Source organism: Pelodiscus sinensis, chromosome 1 (genome assembly GCF_052426305.1).
Source record: "Pelodiscus sinensis isolate ZL-2025 chromosome 1, ASM5242630v1, whole genome shotgun sequence".
In the NCBI taxonomy this organism is placed as follows: Eukaryota; Metazoa; Chordata; order Testudines; family Trionychidae; genus Pelodiscus; species Pelodiscus sinensis.
Window position 1 is genome coordinate 271,297,469 of NC_143052.1, and position 21,037 is coordinate 271,318,505.

Sequence of the window (21,037 nt, forward strand, 5' to 3'; positions counted from 1 at the left end):
AGCCCAGTTCTCTCATCCCCTACTCATAAGCAGAGTTCCTTGTATGCTGCGCAGCAGCACAGTTTCATAAGTAATTAATCAGCCCCACCCAGTCAGAGGCTCAGGGCTCCATGCACACTTTTGCCACACACTATGCTGCACTATAACAAGCCCAAGAGGAGTCTTCAGAAGAGCTATGTTGCAATAAGCATATCAGCTCTTCCCACCTCTGGGCATGCTGCTTAGTGTTCTTCAAGATGTGTTGTTCACGTTCATTCAAAATACCGCCCTCCTTTCCCATGGTCGGAGTTGTCCATCAAGAAGGAAATGAGGGTTGAGAGGCCAGAGACTCTCTATATATAGTGCAGCATGTGCATGCCATGCCAGAGGGGGCCTGAGCCAGTTCCCCTATGGATTCTGCAATGAGGAAATCTTTCAGCACCAGTGCATGTAGTGAGCACACGTACCTATGTTGAATGAACATGAGCAACACATCTCAATAAACCCCAGTAATGGAAACGGGTAATTGACTTTTATGTCAGCTTTGATCCAGGAGAGAAATTTTATACAATTAAAATATGGAAAATGAAGTTTGGACTAGAAACAGCAACACATTTGGTTGAAGAACTGTATTGTAATGGTGACAATATTATGTTTCTCATTTCAGTTAAAAGATTTAGTGCAGTGGCAGAAGTAGTTAAAGCAGAGAATCTGGAATTCTTGAGGCCATGGCTTCATTCCTGACTCTTGTCCAAGCAGACTGCGGTTTTGGACAAATTACTTAATTCCTCTATACAACAGGTTTCTCATTGTAAAATGGTAATAATGCTTAACTAATTCATAAGGATGTTGTGAAGTTTAGGTCATTATTAATAGAACAGAAAGGATGTGAAGGCCCTCTTATAGATTATACTATGGAAGTACAAAACATTACTAATAACAAAATGGTATCTAAACCATCAAACAATATGTAATGGGAAAAATTTAGATTTCTGTTGTGAGAAACTACATAAAATATAATATTCAAGTATGGTTCAGTGCAAAAGGTAAAATATCGTAAAAATGGTATTCAGTGTTTGTACATCTTTCAATTACTTCTTTTCAAATTTCATTCATTAACAAGAAATACTGTCTTCTTTGGACCAGTCTTTGCTCTGTTACAAACCTGTTTGGTCATGATGATATAGGGTATGTTTGCAGGAAGAATTTGGCCTTCTGAAACTTTACTGTAGTGACAGGGCATAAGAAAAGAATCCAATATAGCTTCCAGATTACAGGTTTAGTTGACAAAATTTAGTAAAAGAAAAATGTTTCTTGTAATCTTAGAAATTTGATATGAAATCACTGAAGCACAAAAAACTTATTCCCAGTATGTCATATTAGTGTTGTTTTAAGAGTAAAAACCTAATTCTAAGGCAGAAAAATTATTGCAAAACTGTGCTTCAGAAGCTTCAAGATTGCTCTTATATAGGAAATTCTCTGCTAAAATGCTGAGTAATTTTAAATGTTTTCAAATCTTAATGAAAAGATTGTGTATAAAGAATGAGAATTTTTTTTTCAAAACTGGTTAGCAAAGGAAAACATAGGAATGGAGAGTTGAAAAATGTCAGCATACAGGCTAAAATGTGACATTTTTGCACATGTGTTGGTCTAATTTTTGTTCTTCAACATGGAAACATTTCTTTTCAATCGAGGGGATTTGTATTGGGACTTTTTAAACCAGCACACTCATCCGTGTTATATTCCTTTAAACTGGCATTCAGCATACTACAAGGCAAGAAAACATGATGTTTTTAAGATTCCAAAAGTAATACAATATAGAAATACTAGTTTGGTATATTCAGTGTTGCACGGCCACCATATTGCTTTTTTCCCTCCTGATAATTTCATGTTCATTGCTTCTCACATACAGCTTTATAACACAATAATAATAATGCATAACTTTGAAAAAAGCACCAGAAAAATCATTTTTGATGTTGTTTTATGTATGAAAGTCTGCATTTCTCTATTAAGAGTAGATATTGAGAATAAATTGCAAAAATAGGCATTCAATCTGTTAATATAAATTGAATTGAATTGAAAAATCAGATAAATATAGGCTTTAATAGATTTATTATATATAAATGTGTGCATATATAAAATACAATATAATAGGCTCTTTGACACACACACAAATTTGGCATAAATCTATTTCAACTTTCTACCTGAAGAGGAAGGACTTCAGCCACCTTCTTTGTGTATAAATATTGTAATTTTGGAACAGGCACGTGGATATACTGTATTCTTAAAAAGTTGTCAGAATGAGCATTTTTCTGTTCTAGTCTTTTAAATTGCAAAATTTTAGTCTTAGTAAAACTTGACCTGAGAAGAACTTTGTCAAAAACAAAATGTGCGTCTGAGGTAGTTTATTTTTAGTTTTTTACATTGTATACACAACCTATGTATACAAAGCAATTTATAGAAAAAGTTGTCAGAAGCTTTCTGTCTGACTCCTTTTTTTGGTTAAGCTAATTAATTAAACTTCAACAATGGTATAAAGGAGAGGTAATATGACTGCTTTTCAAGGGTGTAATTCAATTTCCTTGTCAAAATAGGCCTAGGAAACATGATCTTAATAATTATATTTTATTAGTGTAGATAAGTGTTGCTGTTCCAAAGAGATGCTGCAGATTGCATTTCTTTTTATACTAGTTAATTAACACTCTGCTTTAAATAGAGATGAAATTTTGCTTCCATATGATGGAGCAGGGAGAATTTTTTGAAGTAGAAAGAAATAAATTTATATTTTAATGTGAGAATAGGTTGTTTTATGGTTTTCCCCCCAAAAAATTAATGGATATTTTCCTATCTGCATTGTGAAGGTATTTAAAATGTATAGTAGAACCTCACTAATTCCCACTTAATGGGACAGCAGTTGTGGCTTGCTAAACTCTTTAGCTTAGTTTAGTTTATATAAAATACTAGTATATTTTGTACAAATAATAAATTATTAGTCATAATCCCACCTATCTCATTCAATTAGTTTTTCTTCTGATATAATACGAATAGTGTTATTTTTGTATTCAAATTATAGGTATGCAGACTACTGAGGTTGTATTGCATGGCAAAAATTTGTTGTTCAACTTGTTTTGAGGATAGTTTAATACTGTATGTATCTTTCCTCTTACGAGTTTGGTGGCTGATGGTCCACATTCAGCCATGCCACATTAATTCGCTCAAATAATCTTTAGAAAGCAGCAGACTGTCTTGTCATAAAACAAATCTGCCTTCCACAGGAACATGTATTGTTTCATTATCACAGGACTGTGGGGTTGTCTTGCAGAAGGCTCAAGCTTTATCAGATGTCTGGCTCTTATTTCAGTAAATGGCATGACACACTACATCCATTTAGAGCTTTTGACATATAAATCTGTGTTTAATAGATGATTTCTAAAGGTGAGCAATGGACTCAAATGACTTCACTTTAAAAAAAAAAAGTCAGTTTATTTTAATACTGATATTAGAATTCAGAAATTTTGCATTACCATGTCTCTAGCATCTTCTCCAATGTTCTCTTATTCCCATTTACTTGTTGATATTTGTCTTTTCTTAAACTTTGTTGCTCAGAATGTCTTTAATGCTAGCCAAGGAGTCAGGGATTTGGACTTTTTTTCTTGGACTTCTAAAGCTTTTCCTCCCCAGGTAAGTTAGCTATCAAGAACAGTCGCATTATATCCTGATGTTTTACGTTAAGAAATACATTTATATTAAATAACCTTTTGAAGTCTGCTGTATTCTGATTTATTTTTGCGGGAAATGCTAGATATGTGAATATCATGCTGTAGAATTGTATATCTACTCCTTTAATAATTGCTAGTTCAAAATGCTAATGGTGATTACTCAATATCCAGCAACACAAAAATAACCATTTTCTTTTAAACATACATTATTCAGAAGCATTTCTGGCCATTTCACATTGACAAGAGTCTTTCATTCGCTTCTGTTTATAGACAAGGTATACTGCTAAATCTTCTTTTCGTGTTTTCAATTCTACACACCTGTCCATTGCAAAAATAAGTAAAATGAATATAATAGGTGCCCTTATGACTTGGATCAGCTCAAAAAAATAATAAACAGAGCTGATGAAAACTACACTAACTTTTACAAATCTATTTTAAAAGTTCCATAATTCCTAGAAAAATAGCCATTTGTATTATACATAACTGAAGGTTGACAATCTCTTCAATGTGTTTGTGAATTAATTGTGAGGATATTGTTGCTTTTTAGGCAGTAGTTTCCATAGGGAAAAAAATAATGAAAACTATTCCCTAATAATTAGTCATATTGGTTCTTCTCCCTCCAACAACAGTGAACTGCTTTGCTTTTCTGTAGATACATGGAAACTTTAATTGACAAAAATGTTTAACTTCTAGTTTTTATAGAACATTAGACTTTTGTGTTCCTTGAAACAATTTACTTTTTAAAATATCACATCTTGAATTGAAAATTCCCTTCTTTATAGAATAATTTTATACTGTGTAAGAGCTCAGTTGAGGTAGTTTGCTTGGGAAAGCTATTATAACAACACTTTGGGAAGGCTGTTACTCTAAGCATAATATGTAGGATTCAATACCAAATAGAACTGAAAACTGAACAATACAAAAATTCGGATACTAATTGACCACATATGCAAATTATATTAATGTCACTTATTTGTTTGTGATATAGTGTGGGTATATGAGTGTTGCTTCCCTTTATCTTTATATATACTTAACATTTTACTAAATTACATCCAGCGGAAGAGTCATTCCAATATTTCTCATTTATACTGAAGATTGTGGAGTTTAGAAACTTAAACATATGGGCTGCTGTCTATACTGGCCGCTTGATTTTGCATAAAAGCACTGGCATTCTACTGTCCAAAATCAGTGCTTCTTGCGCAAATGCTTTGACGTTCCCTTTCGGGCAAAAGCCCTTTTCCGGAAATGTTTTTGCGCAAGAAGGCCAGTGTAGACAGCTAAAAACTGTTTTGTGCAAAAAAGCCCCGATGGCGAAAATGGCAATTGGGGCTTTCTTGCGCAAAACCGCGTCTAGATTGGCACGAACGCTTTTCCACAAAAGCGTCCGTGCCAATCTAGACGCTCTTTTCCGCAAATGCTTTTAACAGAAAAACTTTTCCCTTAAAAGCATTTGCGGAAAATCATGCCAGTCTAGACGTAGCCATGGAGTCATCTTACTTCAGAAGTATAATATCAGATCAGGCCTGGATTTGTCCTTAATTCTTGCTTGCAAAATAAGTCTGCAGTGCTACTCTAGTTCTCACAGTAAAAATAAAATGATGAGTACACACTATTTTATTATGTGCATACAAGAATCATTGGGCTATTACTCTTCTTGGCTTTAGTAATAATAATTTTACCTTTATTCAGTGTTTACAGTGTGTTCCTAAAAATCGAGTGCAAAAAAAAGCACATTTAAATTGGAAACCAGATAGCATATACGTTTGCTTTTCACGTGTCCGGAATATCAATCACTGGTTATTGATTGCAAACTTGTTATATTTGCAAGATACTGCATAGTGTGTTTGGATTTTTGTAGATAAATGACAGTACAAAGGACATCATGAAAATAATTTAATATCAAACTGCACATATGAAAATATCTGTACATTTAGTGACCCAAATTTAAGGATGTATTCCACTGAAGTACCGTACCTGTTCATTTCAAATATATCAGTTGTTGAGATATGCATGTGTGTTTGCAAGTTAAAACAGTCAGTTAGAAAGGAAGCCTATAATTAAACTGGCATGACCAGAGGATTTTTTTCTCTTTCTAGGTTAAGAAGTTAACTGTTCCAGACTTAGTAAAGAGGGTTTTCTAATCTAAAAAGTGTAAAGACATTATTAACAGGTTCTATTCTGTGTTTCTTTTGCTTTTTAAATTTTTCAGGAATCTGGGTCTAATACTGATGACATTTTCAAAGACATAAATTCACGTTGCACACAGGAAGCAGTGATGCAAGAGCAAGATGTGCCATTTCTTCGAGGTGGACCTGGAGTGTACAAGGTAGTGAAGACTGGCCCTTCAGGTCACAACATCAGAAGCTGTCCTAACCTTAGAGGTATCCCAATTGGAATGTTAGTTCTGGGAAACAAAGTCAAGGCAGTAGGCGAGGTATGGATCCTTGTAGCTTCAGTTCATGTCTTCATAGATACCAGTTTATAACCGTAGTAAACTCAACAAAAGCATCTTCCCCTACACAAGGTTTGCTTTTCCAACCCCGGTGGCTAAATGTTAACATTTGAACTTGGAATACATTATAAATATTAATTCAATTTGTCTTGCTTTATAGAAAAGTGTCCATTAATTGGAGTTATGTTAAACTTGAATTTTCTGATACAGCAATTACATATCCTTATTTATATATTTATGTTACTGTATGGTTGTTTTGTTGCAAAATAAGATGATCTGTTTCACTTACTGATTATATGTATCAAAGTTATTTACCTTGTTGGAGGAATCATTTCCAGGGCTGTGATCAGTTCAGAAATGATCCTATTTCACTGTATTTATTCAGTTGTTGTTGTACCTGTTATCATACTTCGGTATTTTCCTGTCAAGATGTAGTGTGTCATGCTATTTCTCAAACAACATGAGGAGCATAATTAGCAAATTTACAAATATTTCATATATAATTAGACAATATAATTTATTTTGGTGTTTCAGGTGCCAAAAAAACCATGGAGGTTGTTGGATAACACCTTCTGAGGGCTTATTTGTGTTTGTGGTTGGTTGGTCAAATATTGAAATTTTTTTCTAAACATGAACTGATCCAATAGTGTGAAAACATTTATAATTTTAAACTTGCTAAACATGGAATTTGGTTTTTGTTATACCTCAGGCTGTGGCCTTAATTTCAGAAACATGTTTTTTGTAATATCATGGTGAAAATAAACTTATTGTTTCAACTACTGAAGCATGTTGCTGGATCTCAGCACTGAACTATTTGAAAAGTGAATAAACTGTGCTTTTTTGTGTGTGTGCACCAGGTGACTAATTCTGAAGGTACATGGGTGCAAATGGATAAGAACAGCATGGTAGAGTTCTGTGAGAGTGATGAAGGCGAGGCATGGTCCTTAGCTAGAGACAGAGGCGGAAATCAATATCTGCGGCATGAAGATGGCAAGTTCTAATTTTTTTTAAATTAACTACTTTACGTTGTTTTCCAAAATAAAGGGGGGTGGGTAAGCTAAGTTTGAAGAAAAAAAAAAAGAGTTTGAAAGATGTAAAACATGAATTCATAAAATATCTCAGATGAAGAAAATATGAAGTAAACTATTCTAAAAATTCATTTCAATTTTGCAGATGTGACATTATTTGTATTTTCTGATTCATTCTTCTATAGCAAATGTCAGTTAGTGTTTTCCTTTCTTCTATTTATGCAGATTCAATTTTAAGACAACCAATCCTGTACTTCCAGAGGCAATTTTCTTTCACTCTGCTTTTGTCCCCATGTAAAAAAAAACTGAATGCATTCATAATATCTCTTAGAGTTTTTTGAGTTTGACACATAATCTTAACCTTTGCATAGGGGCTACAAAAATATCCTGCTAAAAACTTCCAACAGATTTTGAACTCTATATATTAAAGGTGGGGGGGGGGGGGGAGGGCGTGGAGGAAATGTGTAGTTAATCACCTAATGTTCATTTGCTCAGTGATTCTATAGTACATATTATAATAAGTACTAGTGAATGACAAAATGGTTTCCAGAAAATACAGTGAATAAAGTTATGATTTGGATCGTTATCACCAGCATGTTTTGAGTAAGTTCTGTGGATATTGACAGAGGTATGTGAGCTTCTACACTTGGCTAGAACAGTATTTTTTCTTCTTTGAGAGACATCCCTGCGGGTGCTCCACAGTAGGTGTAGGTGCGTCCCAACACCTCAGAGCTGTTTTTTTATAGCAGTGTATTGGGACCGTGTGTGCGCGCAGCCTCTGTGGTGCCATTGTGCATGCTCACCCGGCTTTAAACGCTGTGCAGACTGCAATGAGGCTATGCCAGCTTCGGATGGCCATGATAAGTGTGTGAAGTGCCTCGGGCACTCACACTCACAACAGGACTGCCCCCCACAGCCAAAGGGGATAAAACCCCTAAATCCCCAAATAAACGGGCCACCTCATTGCCGCAACACCTGCGCTCGCCTAAACGGTGCTCAATTGAGAGGCAGTCGGGTAACCCCAACAAGCAGCACCTCGGTACCTATGACTGACCGGGTACCTCAGGTGAGCCCTGCCTCTATCATAAAAGTGCTGCTCAGGGCGTCCAATCTGAGGCGACAGACCACCCAATGCCTGCTTCAGCTAGCTTGGCACCGAGCACGACACCGACAACTATCCTGCCGAGTACTGCGGAGCCTCAAATGCTCGCTACATCACTGCAACAGCTTGCAGGGCAGCCGCATGGCACTGCCCCCTCCCTGCTTGATGCTGATAGCAACCCCTTACGCTGCGTGCTCTACTCCTCTGGAACCGCAAGCACTATCCTCCTCTATAGCAACAGAGCTCTCCGTGCCACACATTCTTACCATTAGTAACAGAGAGCACAGAGACCTGGCAATCTCTTCTACCCTAAACTCTCCATTTCTGAGTGATGACAAAGAATCTCACTCACCACTATCTAATTACCCAGACTCACCCTCTCCCCTATCAACTGAAGGGGACAACGACTTAGCGGTTTTCTCACCACAGCTATCTTCACGCACAAAGGCATCCAGAATGTTGTTTAGTTCCATCCCAACTGACTTTACCAGAGCACCAATGACTCCCTGGGCACCATATCCATGGATGTCACCACCAATGTCTTATCCTCCCCAGTGATAATTGTGGAACCAGTGGCCTCAACACAAGAAAAGATGGCACAAAATCAAACAAATGACAAAAGTTCCCTCTCCCCTCACCCACTCACCTCAAATGGCTTTGAGAAAAATTGATACTGAAGAACATCACTCCCCAAATTCAGCTTCAAAAGTATTATTAGGTAGAAACTCAGTGTTCTGTACGGGTGAGGCCATCATGCCACCGTCCTCCACAACCACTGAGAACTTTTCTTCCTTCCAGGATTTTTTCAAAAGTCACAACTAACTTGAACATCTCCATGGAGGAGGTGCAGGATATGCAGCATGAACTCACAAATATCCTCCAGGCGACGCCTTCTGCAAAAATTGCCTTGCTAGTCAACCTGGCCATACTCGAACCTGCCAAGACCTTGTGGCAAATACCTGCCTCAATTCCACCTACCTGTAAAAAGGCAGACCGCAAGTATTATGTCCCACCTAAAGGCTCAGAATTTCTGTTTACTCGTACACCACCGAACTCACTGGTAGTGAACGTGGCTCAGCAGAGCAATAAGCAACAAAACCATTCTGCGCTGTCAGATAAGGACAATAAAAGACTTGATTCACTGGGGGGAAAAGTGTACCTCAGCCACGCCACAAATGAGAGTAGCTAATTACACCGCACTCTTCAGCAAATATGACTTCAACAATTATGCAAAGTTCAAAACCTTTATTGATGATATACAAGACAATAAAATGATACAGTACATAGAGATGGTCTAGGAAGGTCAGGCAATATGACACACAGCCCTGCAAGCAGCCTTGGACACAGCTGATAGGGCTACAAGAACAACAGCCATGGCAGTTGTCATGCGACAAGCCTTATGGTTCAATTCATCAGGCTTCCCTCGCCAAATCCAACTGTCAGTTGAGGACCTGAAGTTTGAAGGTGAGAAGAAGCTCTTCTCATCAAAAACCAATGAGGTCCTCCACTCACTGAAAGACTCCAGGGCAACATTATGCTCTCTGGGAATCCAGACACCTGGAACAAAAACAAGACAGTACAAATATCCATGCAGGCCCAGAGGGACGCCACACTGGGCGCCGCTATCCTGAGTTCCATTCTGTTAAAAAAAAAAAAAAAGGGGGGGGGGGAGGAGCGTTAGTACATGCTAGATTGCAGGTTGGCGTGTTGTAGTCATGTGTCTGGTGTGGTCCATGCTGTTGACTTCAGGTGTTGTCATGTTTCAGTTGTGTTGTTAAAGTTCTAGTTCTGGTCACAGATCTGTGTGTGTGTCTCTTTCACGAGAGGTGACTCCGACCCCACCACCAGTGGGACAGCTTGGAAGTCACCTCATTCGAATGGACATGAGCACCCACTCGAAGAAGAAAATAGGGTTACTTACTTGTAACTGTTGTTATTCGCGATGTGTTGCTCATGTTCATTCGACTCCCTCCCTACCTCCCCTGTGTCGGAGTCTTTGGCAAGAAGGAACTGAGGAGAGGAAGGGCCGGCAGGGGTACTTATGCTCCGTTATAGCAGCACCACTCCAGGGGGTGGCCTGTCAGCCCAACGGGTACCACTGGGGAAAAAATGCTCCGGGAAACCATTCACGCGGTGCATGAACACCTCATTCGAATGGACATAAGCAACACATCTCGAAGAACAAGTTACAAGTAATCCTGTTTTTCCCCTCCTATACAGAATGGCCCGATACCACCCCCCAATCACCCTTCCACACTATCGCAATGGGGAATCACTTCTCTTCACCTTCAGTTTCCAACTCTCTACCTCAAAGCATGGTACCTCAGTGGTTCATGGGCTTGGAACGTCAGTGTTCACAGCAGGTGCGCAACATCCTTTTAGACAGCAGAGCTCCTACAAGAAAGACATACATTAAGAAATGGACTCACTTTACACATTGGGCGGCTTCTCGCAATATACCACCACAGGATGCCCCACTCCCCACAATCCTAGATTATCTACTTCATCTCAAACAATTGCAACTGTCCTTGAGCTCGATCAGAGTCCATCTGGCAGCAATAACAACCTTCCACGTGCTAATTGATGACACGACAGAGTTCGCACATCCAGTAACTAAGTGCTTCCTAAAAGGCCTACAGGCCCTCTACCTGGATATTGACTCCCCTTGGGAGCCATGAGATCTACATCTGGTGCTGACGACGCTTACGAAACCTCCATTTGAACCAATGGCTACATGTTCTTTATTCCACCTTACCCTAAACATTCCTAGTTGCAATAACTTCAGCATGCAGAGTGGGTGAGATGGCCGCCCTAATGGCTGACCCTCTGTTTACCATCTTTTTCAAGGACAAAGTCTCCCTGCGACCGCACCCCACATTCTTACCCAAGGTGCGCTCTCCCTTCCACTTAAACCAAACTATACACTTACCTGTATTCTTCCCAAAGCCTCACACCAATGCCTTCGAGGTGCAGATGCACACCCTTGATGTCAGAAGGGTGTTCTCCTTCTACATCCACAGAACGAAACCCTTCTGATTGTCTCCATGACTCTTCATTTCCATTGTTGATCACAACAAAGGAAGCCAGATATCACAAAGATTATCGCATTGGATCTCTGACTGCATTGACACATGCTACTCGCTTAACTTATCACCGCCTACCTCAATCTGGGCACATTCGACCAGAATAGTTGCTATCTTGGTCACTTACCTTAGGAAGGTCCCCCATTGATGATATATGTGCTGCTGCCACATGGGCATGAGAACACACTTTTGCAAAGCACTATGCACTTTTCTCCGGACCTCTTCACTACACTCGAGTAGTAAAAGCCATATTGCAAACAGCATACCTACCTGATCTGAAGTCTCTGCTCCATAACACAAATTACTTTGCAGTCACCTACTGTGACGCACCCTCAGGGATGTCTGCCTTGAAGGGGAGGAGGTAACTCACTTTCCTGTATCTGATGTTCTTCTAGATAAGCGTCCCTGGGGGTGCTCCACTACGCTCTCTACCTCCCCTCTACTTCAGGGTGGTGGTGTGGGGAGCAGGAAGAGAAGTTGTTCTCCTATGCTGGGTTCCAGATAGAGGAGGAACTGATGGGCGCTTGTGCAGTGGCACGGGGGGGGGGGGAGCCCGCATGCCGCACATGCACAGCTCCAATGCACTGCTATCAAAAATCCGCTCTGAGGCACTGGGACGTACCTACACCTACTGTCAAGCACCCCCAGGGATGCTAATCTCAAAGAACATCAGTTATAGGAAGGTGAGTAACCTAGTCTTCCTTGTCAGTGTCATTTTCTATGAAAATACTAGCTTAATTACCTCCATGATCAACCGAAGAGTAGAGAGGGATATTTTCTCAGGAAGATCGCTTTTGTATATGCCCCAACTAGGGATGTGAATAGGTAACTGGTTAAATGGTAAGCAGCATCCTTACTGGGTGATGCTTACTGGTAACAAATTAACTGGTGCCTGGGATCAGCCCTTTGCCCGTGACCCACTTAGTTTGCTTAGCACCAGCTCTGTCTCCCTAACTATCCTTTTCTCAGAACCTGAAGGTTCTTCACCAGAATTAATGGCTACATTACCACCAAGAGGAGGCAGCTTCATCAGAATCTGAAGTGGTATCCTGTGTATCCCAACCTAGTTGCTCCTATTGCCAGAAGTATGGCACCTGCCAGCCCTGGTCTCAGGCAGGAGTTGTAGAAGGGATCTTTGGGCTACACACTGATGGATACTAAAAGCATATGAGGGCTCCTTTTCGAACCACTGGGGTTTGCCCCTCAAATGAGAACATCTCTATTGTCACCTCAGCCATCTCCATCTACTGGTCTTCAGGAGTATCAGCACAACAAACACCATAATGGCAGTACTAAGCCTGAAGTTTCACCATATGTTCATTTAGTTTATTTACTTTTTCTACCAGTCTGATACTCACCTGAAGTCTGTGATACTTGGTCTAGAATCCATGAATTTAAAAGTGTGCAATGGTGCTTTGCTTCCTGTTTAGATGTTATCCAACAGAAACTTTCTGCTGCTTTCTTGTCCATATGTTTTGGATCTAATTGATCACTATATTTTGTGTCAAGGATTTTGTCCCCGAGATTGGCAGAGACCTGGGTTTTTTACCTTCCTTTGCATCATGGCCACAAGTCATTTGCAGGTTTAAACAAATGTATATGATGAATTCTCTGTAACTAGAAGCCTTTAAACCATGATTTGAGGGCTTCAGTAACTCGGCCAGAGGTTAGGGGGGGTCTATTACAGGGATAAGTCTGAAATCCTGACTATTGCAGGTCTATGGCCTGCAATAGACAGGATATCAGACTGGTGATTATGATTATCCCTTCTGACCTTAAATTCTGTGAGTCTAAATAGGACTGAAGAAATTGCTCAAGGGAATTTTCAAAGTGGGTGTTTTGGGGTTTAGTTTTTTGTTTTCTGGGAGAGTGGGGACAGAGGAAGGAAATAAAATCTACAGTACCAACTAATTCAGAAGAATTCAAAGATCAGTTGACAGGTAGGAAAAACCTTTCAAGAATCATTTTGTCTCAAAAGGACACTTTTTCATGTTTTAACATTTCATCTCTATGTTTAACTGAGCAGTACATTTGCTCCTTACAAGTGCATATTTTTCATTTGGCTGATATTTTTCTTATTTTTTAAACTAAATTAAAATTATATACTGGGTAGCTGCTTTTGTTCTTGTCACTATATTTTTATTTAGTGTTATGTCTTGATTTGTGCATGGCTATTATACATGTTCACACAGCTTTGAGTTTTTGTTCAGTTCAATATTCTGGACATTTTACGTGATGAGAAGCACCAGTTATAGGGTTTTGGTTTTTTTATTAAAATTGACCTTTTTAGTCATCTTACTCAAATGTAGTGCTGTTAGATGTGTTAACAGCCAGAAGATACTAAGTAAAGCAACTGGAAACTAGTTTCCCATCTGTTTTAATATTTAATGATCAGAAACTGCTATATTAACATTTAAAAATATTTTTCATTTCTGACACCTACAGTTTAAAATGCGATTCATTAAATAATGGGTAAGACATGCAAATGAATGAGGGGGAATTTATCTAGCTTAATGGGAAGTAAATTGATCCTCCTCAGTTCATCAGTAAAAGCCAGGTGTTTTCAAAATGCAGTTATTGCAAACTGTAGATGTTTTACCTGCTTGTACAAAAGAATGGCTGATACGTGCCATTATACATATTAGTATATCAACACTAAGCATGCACTTTCAATCATTATTTGTAGTAATATTAGCTATTTGTTCATACTATGTGTCAGAGCTTATAGATATATGAGCATGGACAATCCTTGCCCCAATCATGTAGATATATTTGTAAACCAATATATTTGAATTTAGTGTCTCTTCATTACTGACTCTTCATTGTTAACGGAGATGTTGATGAACCAGCTGAGTATTTTCTTGTCTGCAATAACTGCCTCACAGCCCCACCAGTCCATTAGGAGAAACATAATAAATTAGATTTCATTACATTCCTGAACATTCAGCTTAGGTGTGGTGTCCGTTTTCAGTAATGTATCAACTACCTTGTGACATGAGTGATTTTTTACATTTATGTTGTGTATGTGTTTGTTGTGATAAAAGCTATCATTCTTTTTTAATTAATCTTTTCAATGCAAATCAGTGATAAGCGATACTAACTCTGAAGTGATTGTTTGATTTTACAGAGCAAGTTCTGCTAGATCAAAATGCTCAGACTCCTCCTCCAAGCCCTTTTTCAATTCAAGCTTTCAACAAGGGATCTGCTTGTAGCAATGGACAAGGATTTGACTATGGCCTTGCAAATAACAAAGGTAAGTTTAAAACTACAAATGTTTTACAGAATATTATGTTTTCAAACTTTTATCTATGTATTTTTGCTACTCCTTGTCACTGACATTTGAGGCACCAGCAGATGTGCTCCCACAAAATCACCCGTTATTATGGTGAAATGAGTTACTGAGAATTGCAATGGCAATTTCTACTGTATTTTATTCAATTAATAATGTTTGCATAAATTTTTGCTTTATAGCATTGAAAAGGGAAGACTTTTAAGACTTACTGGAGTTTTACGGCAGTCTCTTTAATTGCACTGTTGAGTGGCTTCATTGATAAGTGTATATAGAAATTCCTATCGTGTTAGCCACAGATTAATACAAGAATTACAGTTTCTTACTCTTTAAATCAGAAAGTGATCAAATCCAATATTCAAATTAGGCTGCAAAATCATTGGTTTGAAAAATCCTTTCAAGAAAAACATGACAATTCCTACTATATGCTTTAAGTAAGCATAATTTTTAAAAAGTGCTTTTACTTTGGTGGTTAGGTGGGAGGTTAGATTTGATGTTTTGTTTATAGATAGTTATAATACCAAGCATCATAATAAGCATTTTTCATAAAATGATATTACTCTTCCTGTTTTATATACTTGAAGAACTCATATTAAAGTAGAATGCTAATATGAAGTGTAATACTAGACGTCATTAAATTATAGTATTGCTTTGTTAGCACAGTTAGTGTAGTCTTCTAAAATTTAGGCTGATACATTTATGAACCAAATAGCTTAATCCAGATGATACTGTACAATAAATCACAGCAAAATATATATAAAACAAAAAAAAATGCAGCTTCAAGCTTGAACAACAACATAGGGCATATTACCTGTTATCTGCAGCAAACTGTCGTTCACTCATTACTTATATGCAGATGGCTAAGTGAATTGGAAGTTCTTTTTTCATTGGCATGTTTTCTTGAAGAATATCACTGAAACATGGAGCTTTGCAGTTTTAATCACCTATCTCTGTGGTCTCAGTTAGGGTTTGTAAATCCATGAGTCAGGGCCCAAAATTGGATTACTAGAATGTTTCAGTGAGTCATGTGGCATCTCCAGTGACTCCAGGGCTGGCTGGGCTCCTCTCCCTGCTCCAGGCACTGCAGCTTTTAGGGTCCCAGTTCCACACAGGTATGGCCCACTGTCATAATAATGGGAGTCTGGGGAGGGCAAATTTACATGAGTGGCACTGCAACCCCATGAGCCAGGTCACAACACTGCTCTCATAAATATTGTCGAAAGTGTGGCTTGGACAGAGCTGATTAGTGTTGCAGTGCCCAGAGCAGAAAGCCAAGCCCAGCTAGTTTGAGGGCAGGAGCCACCCCTGTCTGGCGAATATGTGCTGGGTAAGATCTGACAAAAACTACTCCTGGACAAGGCCAAAACTAAGGTGGGGCAGCAGCTCTGGGCTCAAAGTGATGGGCAATTTAGGCTAGTTATGCCAGGTGGCTCAGGTAAGACCCATGCCTGGTGGAGTGGCTCGGGCCACCTCCATAGCGCAGAGCTCAAAAAGGCATCTTCACCTCCACCCCGATTCACCTCATCTGGCCAGCCAGTCTGTCGTGTTTGTAAGGGCACAGTCAAAAAAAATTGGAGGTGACCCTTGCATGCTCCCTTCTGTCACCTCAGGTAGGGAGCACAAATATGCTTGTTCACTTCCAGCACCAGAATGCCTAGCTACGTCACTGCTCCAGAGTGTCCACCCACAGATTATTTACTGGATTGCAACTCGCCATAAATGTTTATAAATAAGGCCTGAGTCAAAAAATGTTAAGAATTGGTGGTCTCAGTGACCCATGATTTGGGTTGTGGTAGTTCAAACTTCCATTTAACAGTAACTGAGTTTGCCCTTGTAACTGTGGGTACACTCCAAGTATAGGGTTTAGTTTTGGTCTTCAAGAGGCTTTTAGTAATTAGAGTATTTCGTTTTTTATAAAGTGAGTATAGAATAGGGCTTTTTATCTATACTTTCTGAATTAACTGTTTTTCGCTGTTCATATAATCTTGTGTACAAGTATGTTTACATTAAAATACAGGGTTTACATAATTACTGAATTTTAATATGTAAATGAAGTCTGTCTGTTTTTTATTATAACTCAGTCCCTAATGGATCCCTTTTTTCTGGATGAAGATTCGAAAAAACTCATGCATTTTGATTATTAGAAAACTAAGCTTTGTCCACTCTTTTTTACTAGAAGTTCTGCATTCCTTGGCAGCAATAGCTTTTCCCTTTTTTTGTTTTTAATTGTTTTTACAGCTTACGTTTATAAGAAGCTGTAATTTTTTTACTCGACTATTTAAGTATTTTTCTGATATTTTCTATATTAATTAACCCTTTGTGGAGCAATTTCCCCACTGAGATCACTCTGTGAGGAACTCTCCTCCCAGCCTAGCCATTCTCATTACAAAATGGTGACTCAATCCTGAAGCACCACAAAATGCAAGAGATGCTCAGTTTGTAGGGCAGTATTACAGATTACACAATTCTTGTGTTTAGTAAGAAGACTAAAACATTTACTACAGTTTTCTGTGATAAGATTAAAGGAAAGGAAATTTCTTCCCTACATCTGTCAAAATTATGAAAATCCTGAATGAAAATTTGCTACGCTCACAAGTATATGTGAAGGTGTTATGACTTATTTGACTAGATCTGTGGTTGTTTCTATGACAGACCATTTGAATATTCTAGTTGTAGGAAAGTTAAATCAGAGACTCCTACAACTGCATATCCTCTAACATAGTGCTCCACTTAGCAAAGGGCTCCACTTAGGAAGGAACAATCAGTTCCATACATACAAGATGGGAAGCGACTGTCTAGGAAGGAGTATGGCGGAAAGGAATCTAGGGGTCATAGTGGACCACAAGTTGAATATGAGTCAACAGTGTGATGCTGTTGCAAAAAAAGCAAATATGATTCAGGTTGTATCAACAGGGGTGTTGTAAGCAAAACTCGTGAAGTCATTCTGCCGCTCTACTCTGCACTAGTTAGGCCTCAGCTGGAGTACTGTGTCCAGTTCTGGGCGCCACATTTCAAGAAAGATGTGGAGAAATTGGAAAGGGTACAGAGAAGAGTGACAAGAATGATCAAAGGTTTAGAGAACATGACCTATGAAGCTAGGCTTCATGAACTGGGCTTGTTTAGTTTGGAAAAAAGAAGATTAAGGGGGGACATGATAGCGGTTTTCAAATATCTAAAAGGGTGTCACAAGGAGGAAGGAGAAAATTTGTTCCTCTTGGTTACTGAGAACAGGACAAGGAGTAATGGGCTTAAAGTGCAGCAGGGGAGGTTTAGATTGGACATTAGGAAAAAATTCCTAACTGTCAGGGTGGTCAAATATTGGAATAAATTGCCAAGGGAGGTGGTGGAATCTCCCCCTCTGGAGATATTTAAGAACAGGTTAGATAGACATCTGTCAGGGATGGTGTAGACGGAGCTTGGTCCTGCCTTGAGGGCGGGGGGCTGGACTCGATGACCTCTCGAGGTCCCTTCCAGTCCTATTATTCTATGATTCTATGATATGGCTATTTGGCCAGTTGAGTGTGGCTAGTTCGCTATAGCAGTAGCCATTATAGTGGCTCTAATGTGATATATGCCACCAAGTTCCACTAATGCCCATCTGCCTTGTATATTGGCCAAACTGGACAGTCTCTGTGACAAAGGATAAATGGACATAAGTCAGAAATGGTAATACACACAAACCTGTAGTGGAACATTTTAACCTACCTGGCACTCGTTAATGGATTTTAAAGTGGCCATTCAACTACAGAGAGAGAGAGTGGGGAATTGACCTTCTGATGCAAATTTGAGACTGTCTGTTGTGGCTTGACCAAAGACCTGAACTGGATGGCCCATTAAAAATCCCGCTTTCCTTAGATTCAACACCCAAATGACATCAAAAGCTAAAAAGCTTCAGAGGGGAGCCAAGTAAGTCTGTAACTGGAAAAACTTAAACAACCAATAGTCTAGCAGCGTCTTAGAGACTAACAAATCATAGAAGTGGTATGAGCTTTCGTGAGTACAACCCACTTCTTCAGATGAATGGAGTATTAACAGTACAGTTCCAAAATAAATAGGGAATCAGAGGTGAGAGGAGGAAGAAAGAAGGGGAAAAATATAGTGAACTAGAGTGTTCATGTTACATGAAGCTGATAGAGAAGGTGCAAATTGTTCTTAAGTACCCATTGTTTGTTTGGATAAGTCATTAGGATGTGGAAGGTAATGTGCTAGCCTGGTAATGTTTTTATTCATAACTTTGTGATGTGTCCCAAACTTGTAAATGAAGTTAAGTTCCAATGCTTCCTTGTATATTTGGCTTGTGGAATTGGCCTGAAACAACATGGTGACTTTGAGATCCATTAATGAGTGCCCAGGCAGGTTAAAGTGTTTTAACAGGTTTTTTGTGGAAACTTTTCGGATATCTGATTTGTGTCCATTAATTCTTTCCCATAGAAACTGTCCAGTTTGGCCAATATACAAGGCAGAGGGACATTGCTGGTATAAATCACATTAGTGGATGTGCAGTTAAATGATCCCCTGATGTAGTGACTGATGTGGTTGGGTGCAGTGATGAAATTGCTTGTGTAGATGTGTGGACAGAGTTGTCATTGGGGTTGATTGCAGGAGTTTGTTCCTGGATGATTGTGATGGAGGTGTGCTGCATGGTTAATGGAAATAATTTGTTTGAGGTTAGGGGGTGTTGGCTGTAAGCGAAGATTGGCCTTTCCCCCAAGGCCCGTGAGAGTGAGGAATCATTTTCCAGGATAGGTTGTAGATGGTTAATAATGGTTGGAGGGGTTTAAGTTGTATGCTGTAGGTGATAAGTGGAATTCCGTTGTTTTCTCTTCTTGTCCTGTCTTGAAGTAGTTCATGTCTGGGTACTCTTCAGGCTTTGATGATCTGTTTTTTCACTTACTTCAGTTTTAAAAATGCTCTATATAGATCCTGTAGGTTGTGTCTGTCTGTGAGATTGGAGCAAATCCAGTGGTAGCTTAGGGCTTGGCTGTAAACAATAGATTGAGAAATGTGTCTTGGATGGAAGCTAGAGACATGAAGGTAAGCGTAGTGGTCAGTAGGTTTCCAGTATAAGGTGTTGGAAATGTGTCCGGGCTGTAGTTGTACTGTAGTGTCAAGGAAGTGGTTCTCTCGTGTGGACTGATCCAGGCTGAGGTTGATGATGGGGTGGAAGTTGTTGAAATCCCTGTGAAATTCTTCAAGAGTCTCTTTCCTGTGGAGCCATATGATGATGTCATCAATGTAGCGTAAGTAGAGTAAGGGTGCTAGAGGGCAAGAGCTGAGGAAATGTTGTTCAAGGTCAGCCATAAAGCCGTTGGCATATTACAAAGCCATGCAGGTGCCCATGGCTGTGCAGCTGACTTAAAGATACAAATTGTCTCCAAATCGGAAGTAGTTGTAGATGAGGACAAAGTTGTAGAGCTCTGTAACCAAGTGTGCAGTGGTGTCTTGAGGGATGGTGTTCCTGATGGCCTGCAATCAGTCTTCATGTGGGATGTTGGTGGAAAGACCTTCTACGTCCATGGTGACTAGAATGGTGTTTTCAGGAAGATTATTGATGTCCGTGAAGTCGGTGGTGTCTCAAAGTTAGCTTGGAGTGCTGGCAGTATAGGGTGTGAAGAGAGCGATAATAGTACAGGCAGTCCCCAACTTATGAACGGGTTGCGTTCTGAACACCTGGTCATAACTCGATTTGGTCGTAAATCGGAAATACCTTTAAACGCGCTGCCCGCACTGTTCAAAAAACTTGACATACGTGGTTCTCAACTCGAAAATATTATAATGGGGTTAATGGGAGGTTGGTCGTAAATACGGATGGTCGTAAGTCGGTGTGTTTGTAACTTGGGGAGTGGCTGCATAGCCAGATAATCCTGTTGTCAGTGTGCCAATACTTGAAATGATCGGTTGTCCAGGATTTCCAGGTTTGTGTATCTTGGGTAGCAGATAGAAAACTCATGGTCAGGGATTGGGGGGGATGTTTATATAAATTTGGTTCTGAGCAATAACATGGAGCTTCATGAGCAGTTGTTTTCGGGATGAGATGTGTGTGTTTTTTGTGTGTGTGTTTTTTTAATTCTTTAGTGGGATCAGAGGAGAGACGCTTGTAGAGTCTGGTGTTTGAGTCATCTGGTTGCCTTCTGTTCATAATCTGTTCTGTTTATGATGACTACAGTGCCCGCTTCATCAACCTCTTTGGGTACGTCTAGACTACATGCCTCTGGCGACAGAGGCATGTAGATTAGGCTACCAGACATAGTAAAATGAAGCGGCGATTTAAATAATCGCCGCTTCATTTAAATTTACATGGCTGCCACGCTGAGCCGACAAACAGCTGATCAGCTGTTTGTCGGCTGAGAGCGATAGTCTGGACGCGCGGGTGTCGACATCAAGG

General features: G+C 39.4%; 1 protein-coding gene across 19 annotated transcripts in view; it reads left to right on the forward strand.

Annotated features, from left to right (window-relative positions):
- Window positions 1-21,037, forward strand: part of MYCBP2 (MYC binding protein 2) — a 376,578-nt gene that overhangs the window by 257,621 nt on the left and 97,920 nt on the right. For 12 of the 19 annotated variants that reach the window (XM_075918843.2, XM_075918845.2, XM_075918844.2 and 9 more), the window contains 4 exons: window positions 3,586-3,660; window positions 5,908-6,132; window positions 7,008-7,140; window positions 14,491-14,616. In XM_075918843.2, the coding sequence (XP_075774958.2) occupies window positions 3,586-3,660; window positions 5,908-6,132; window positions 7,008-7,140; window positions 14,491-14,616 (559 nt within the window). The remainder of the gene's footprint in view (window positions 1-3,585; window positions 3,661-5,907; window positions 6,133-7,007; window positions 7,141-14,490; window positions 14,617-21,037) is intronic. The other 7 variants (XM_075918846.2, XM_075918855.2, XM_075918856.2 and 4 more) reach the window with 4 other exon arrangements.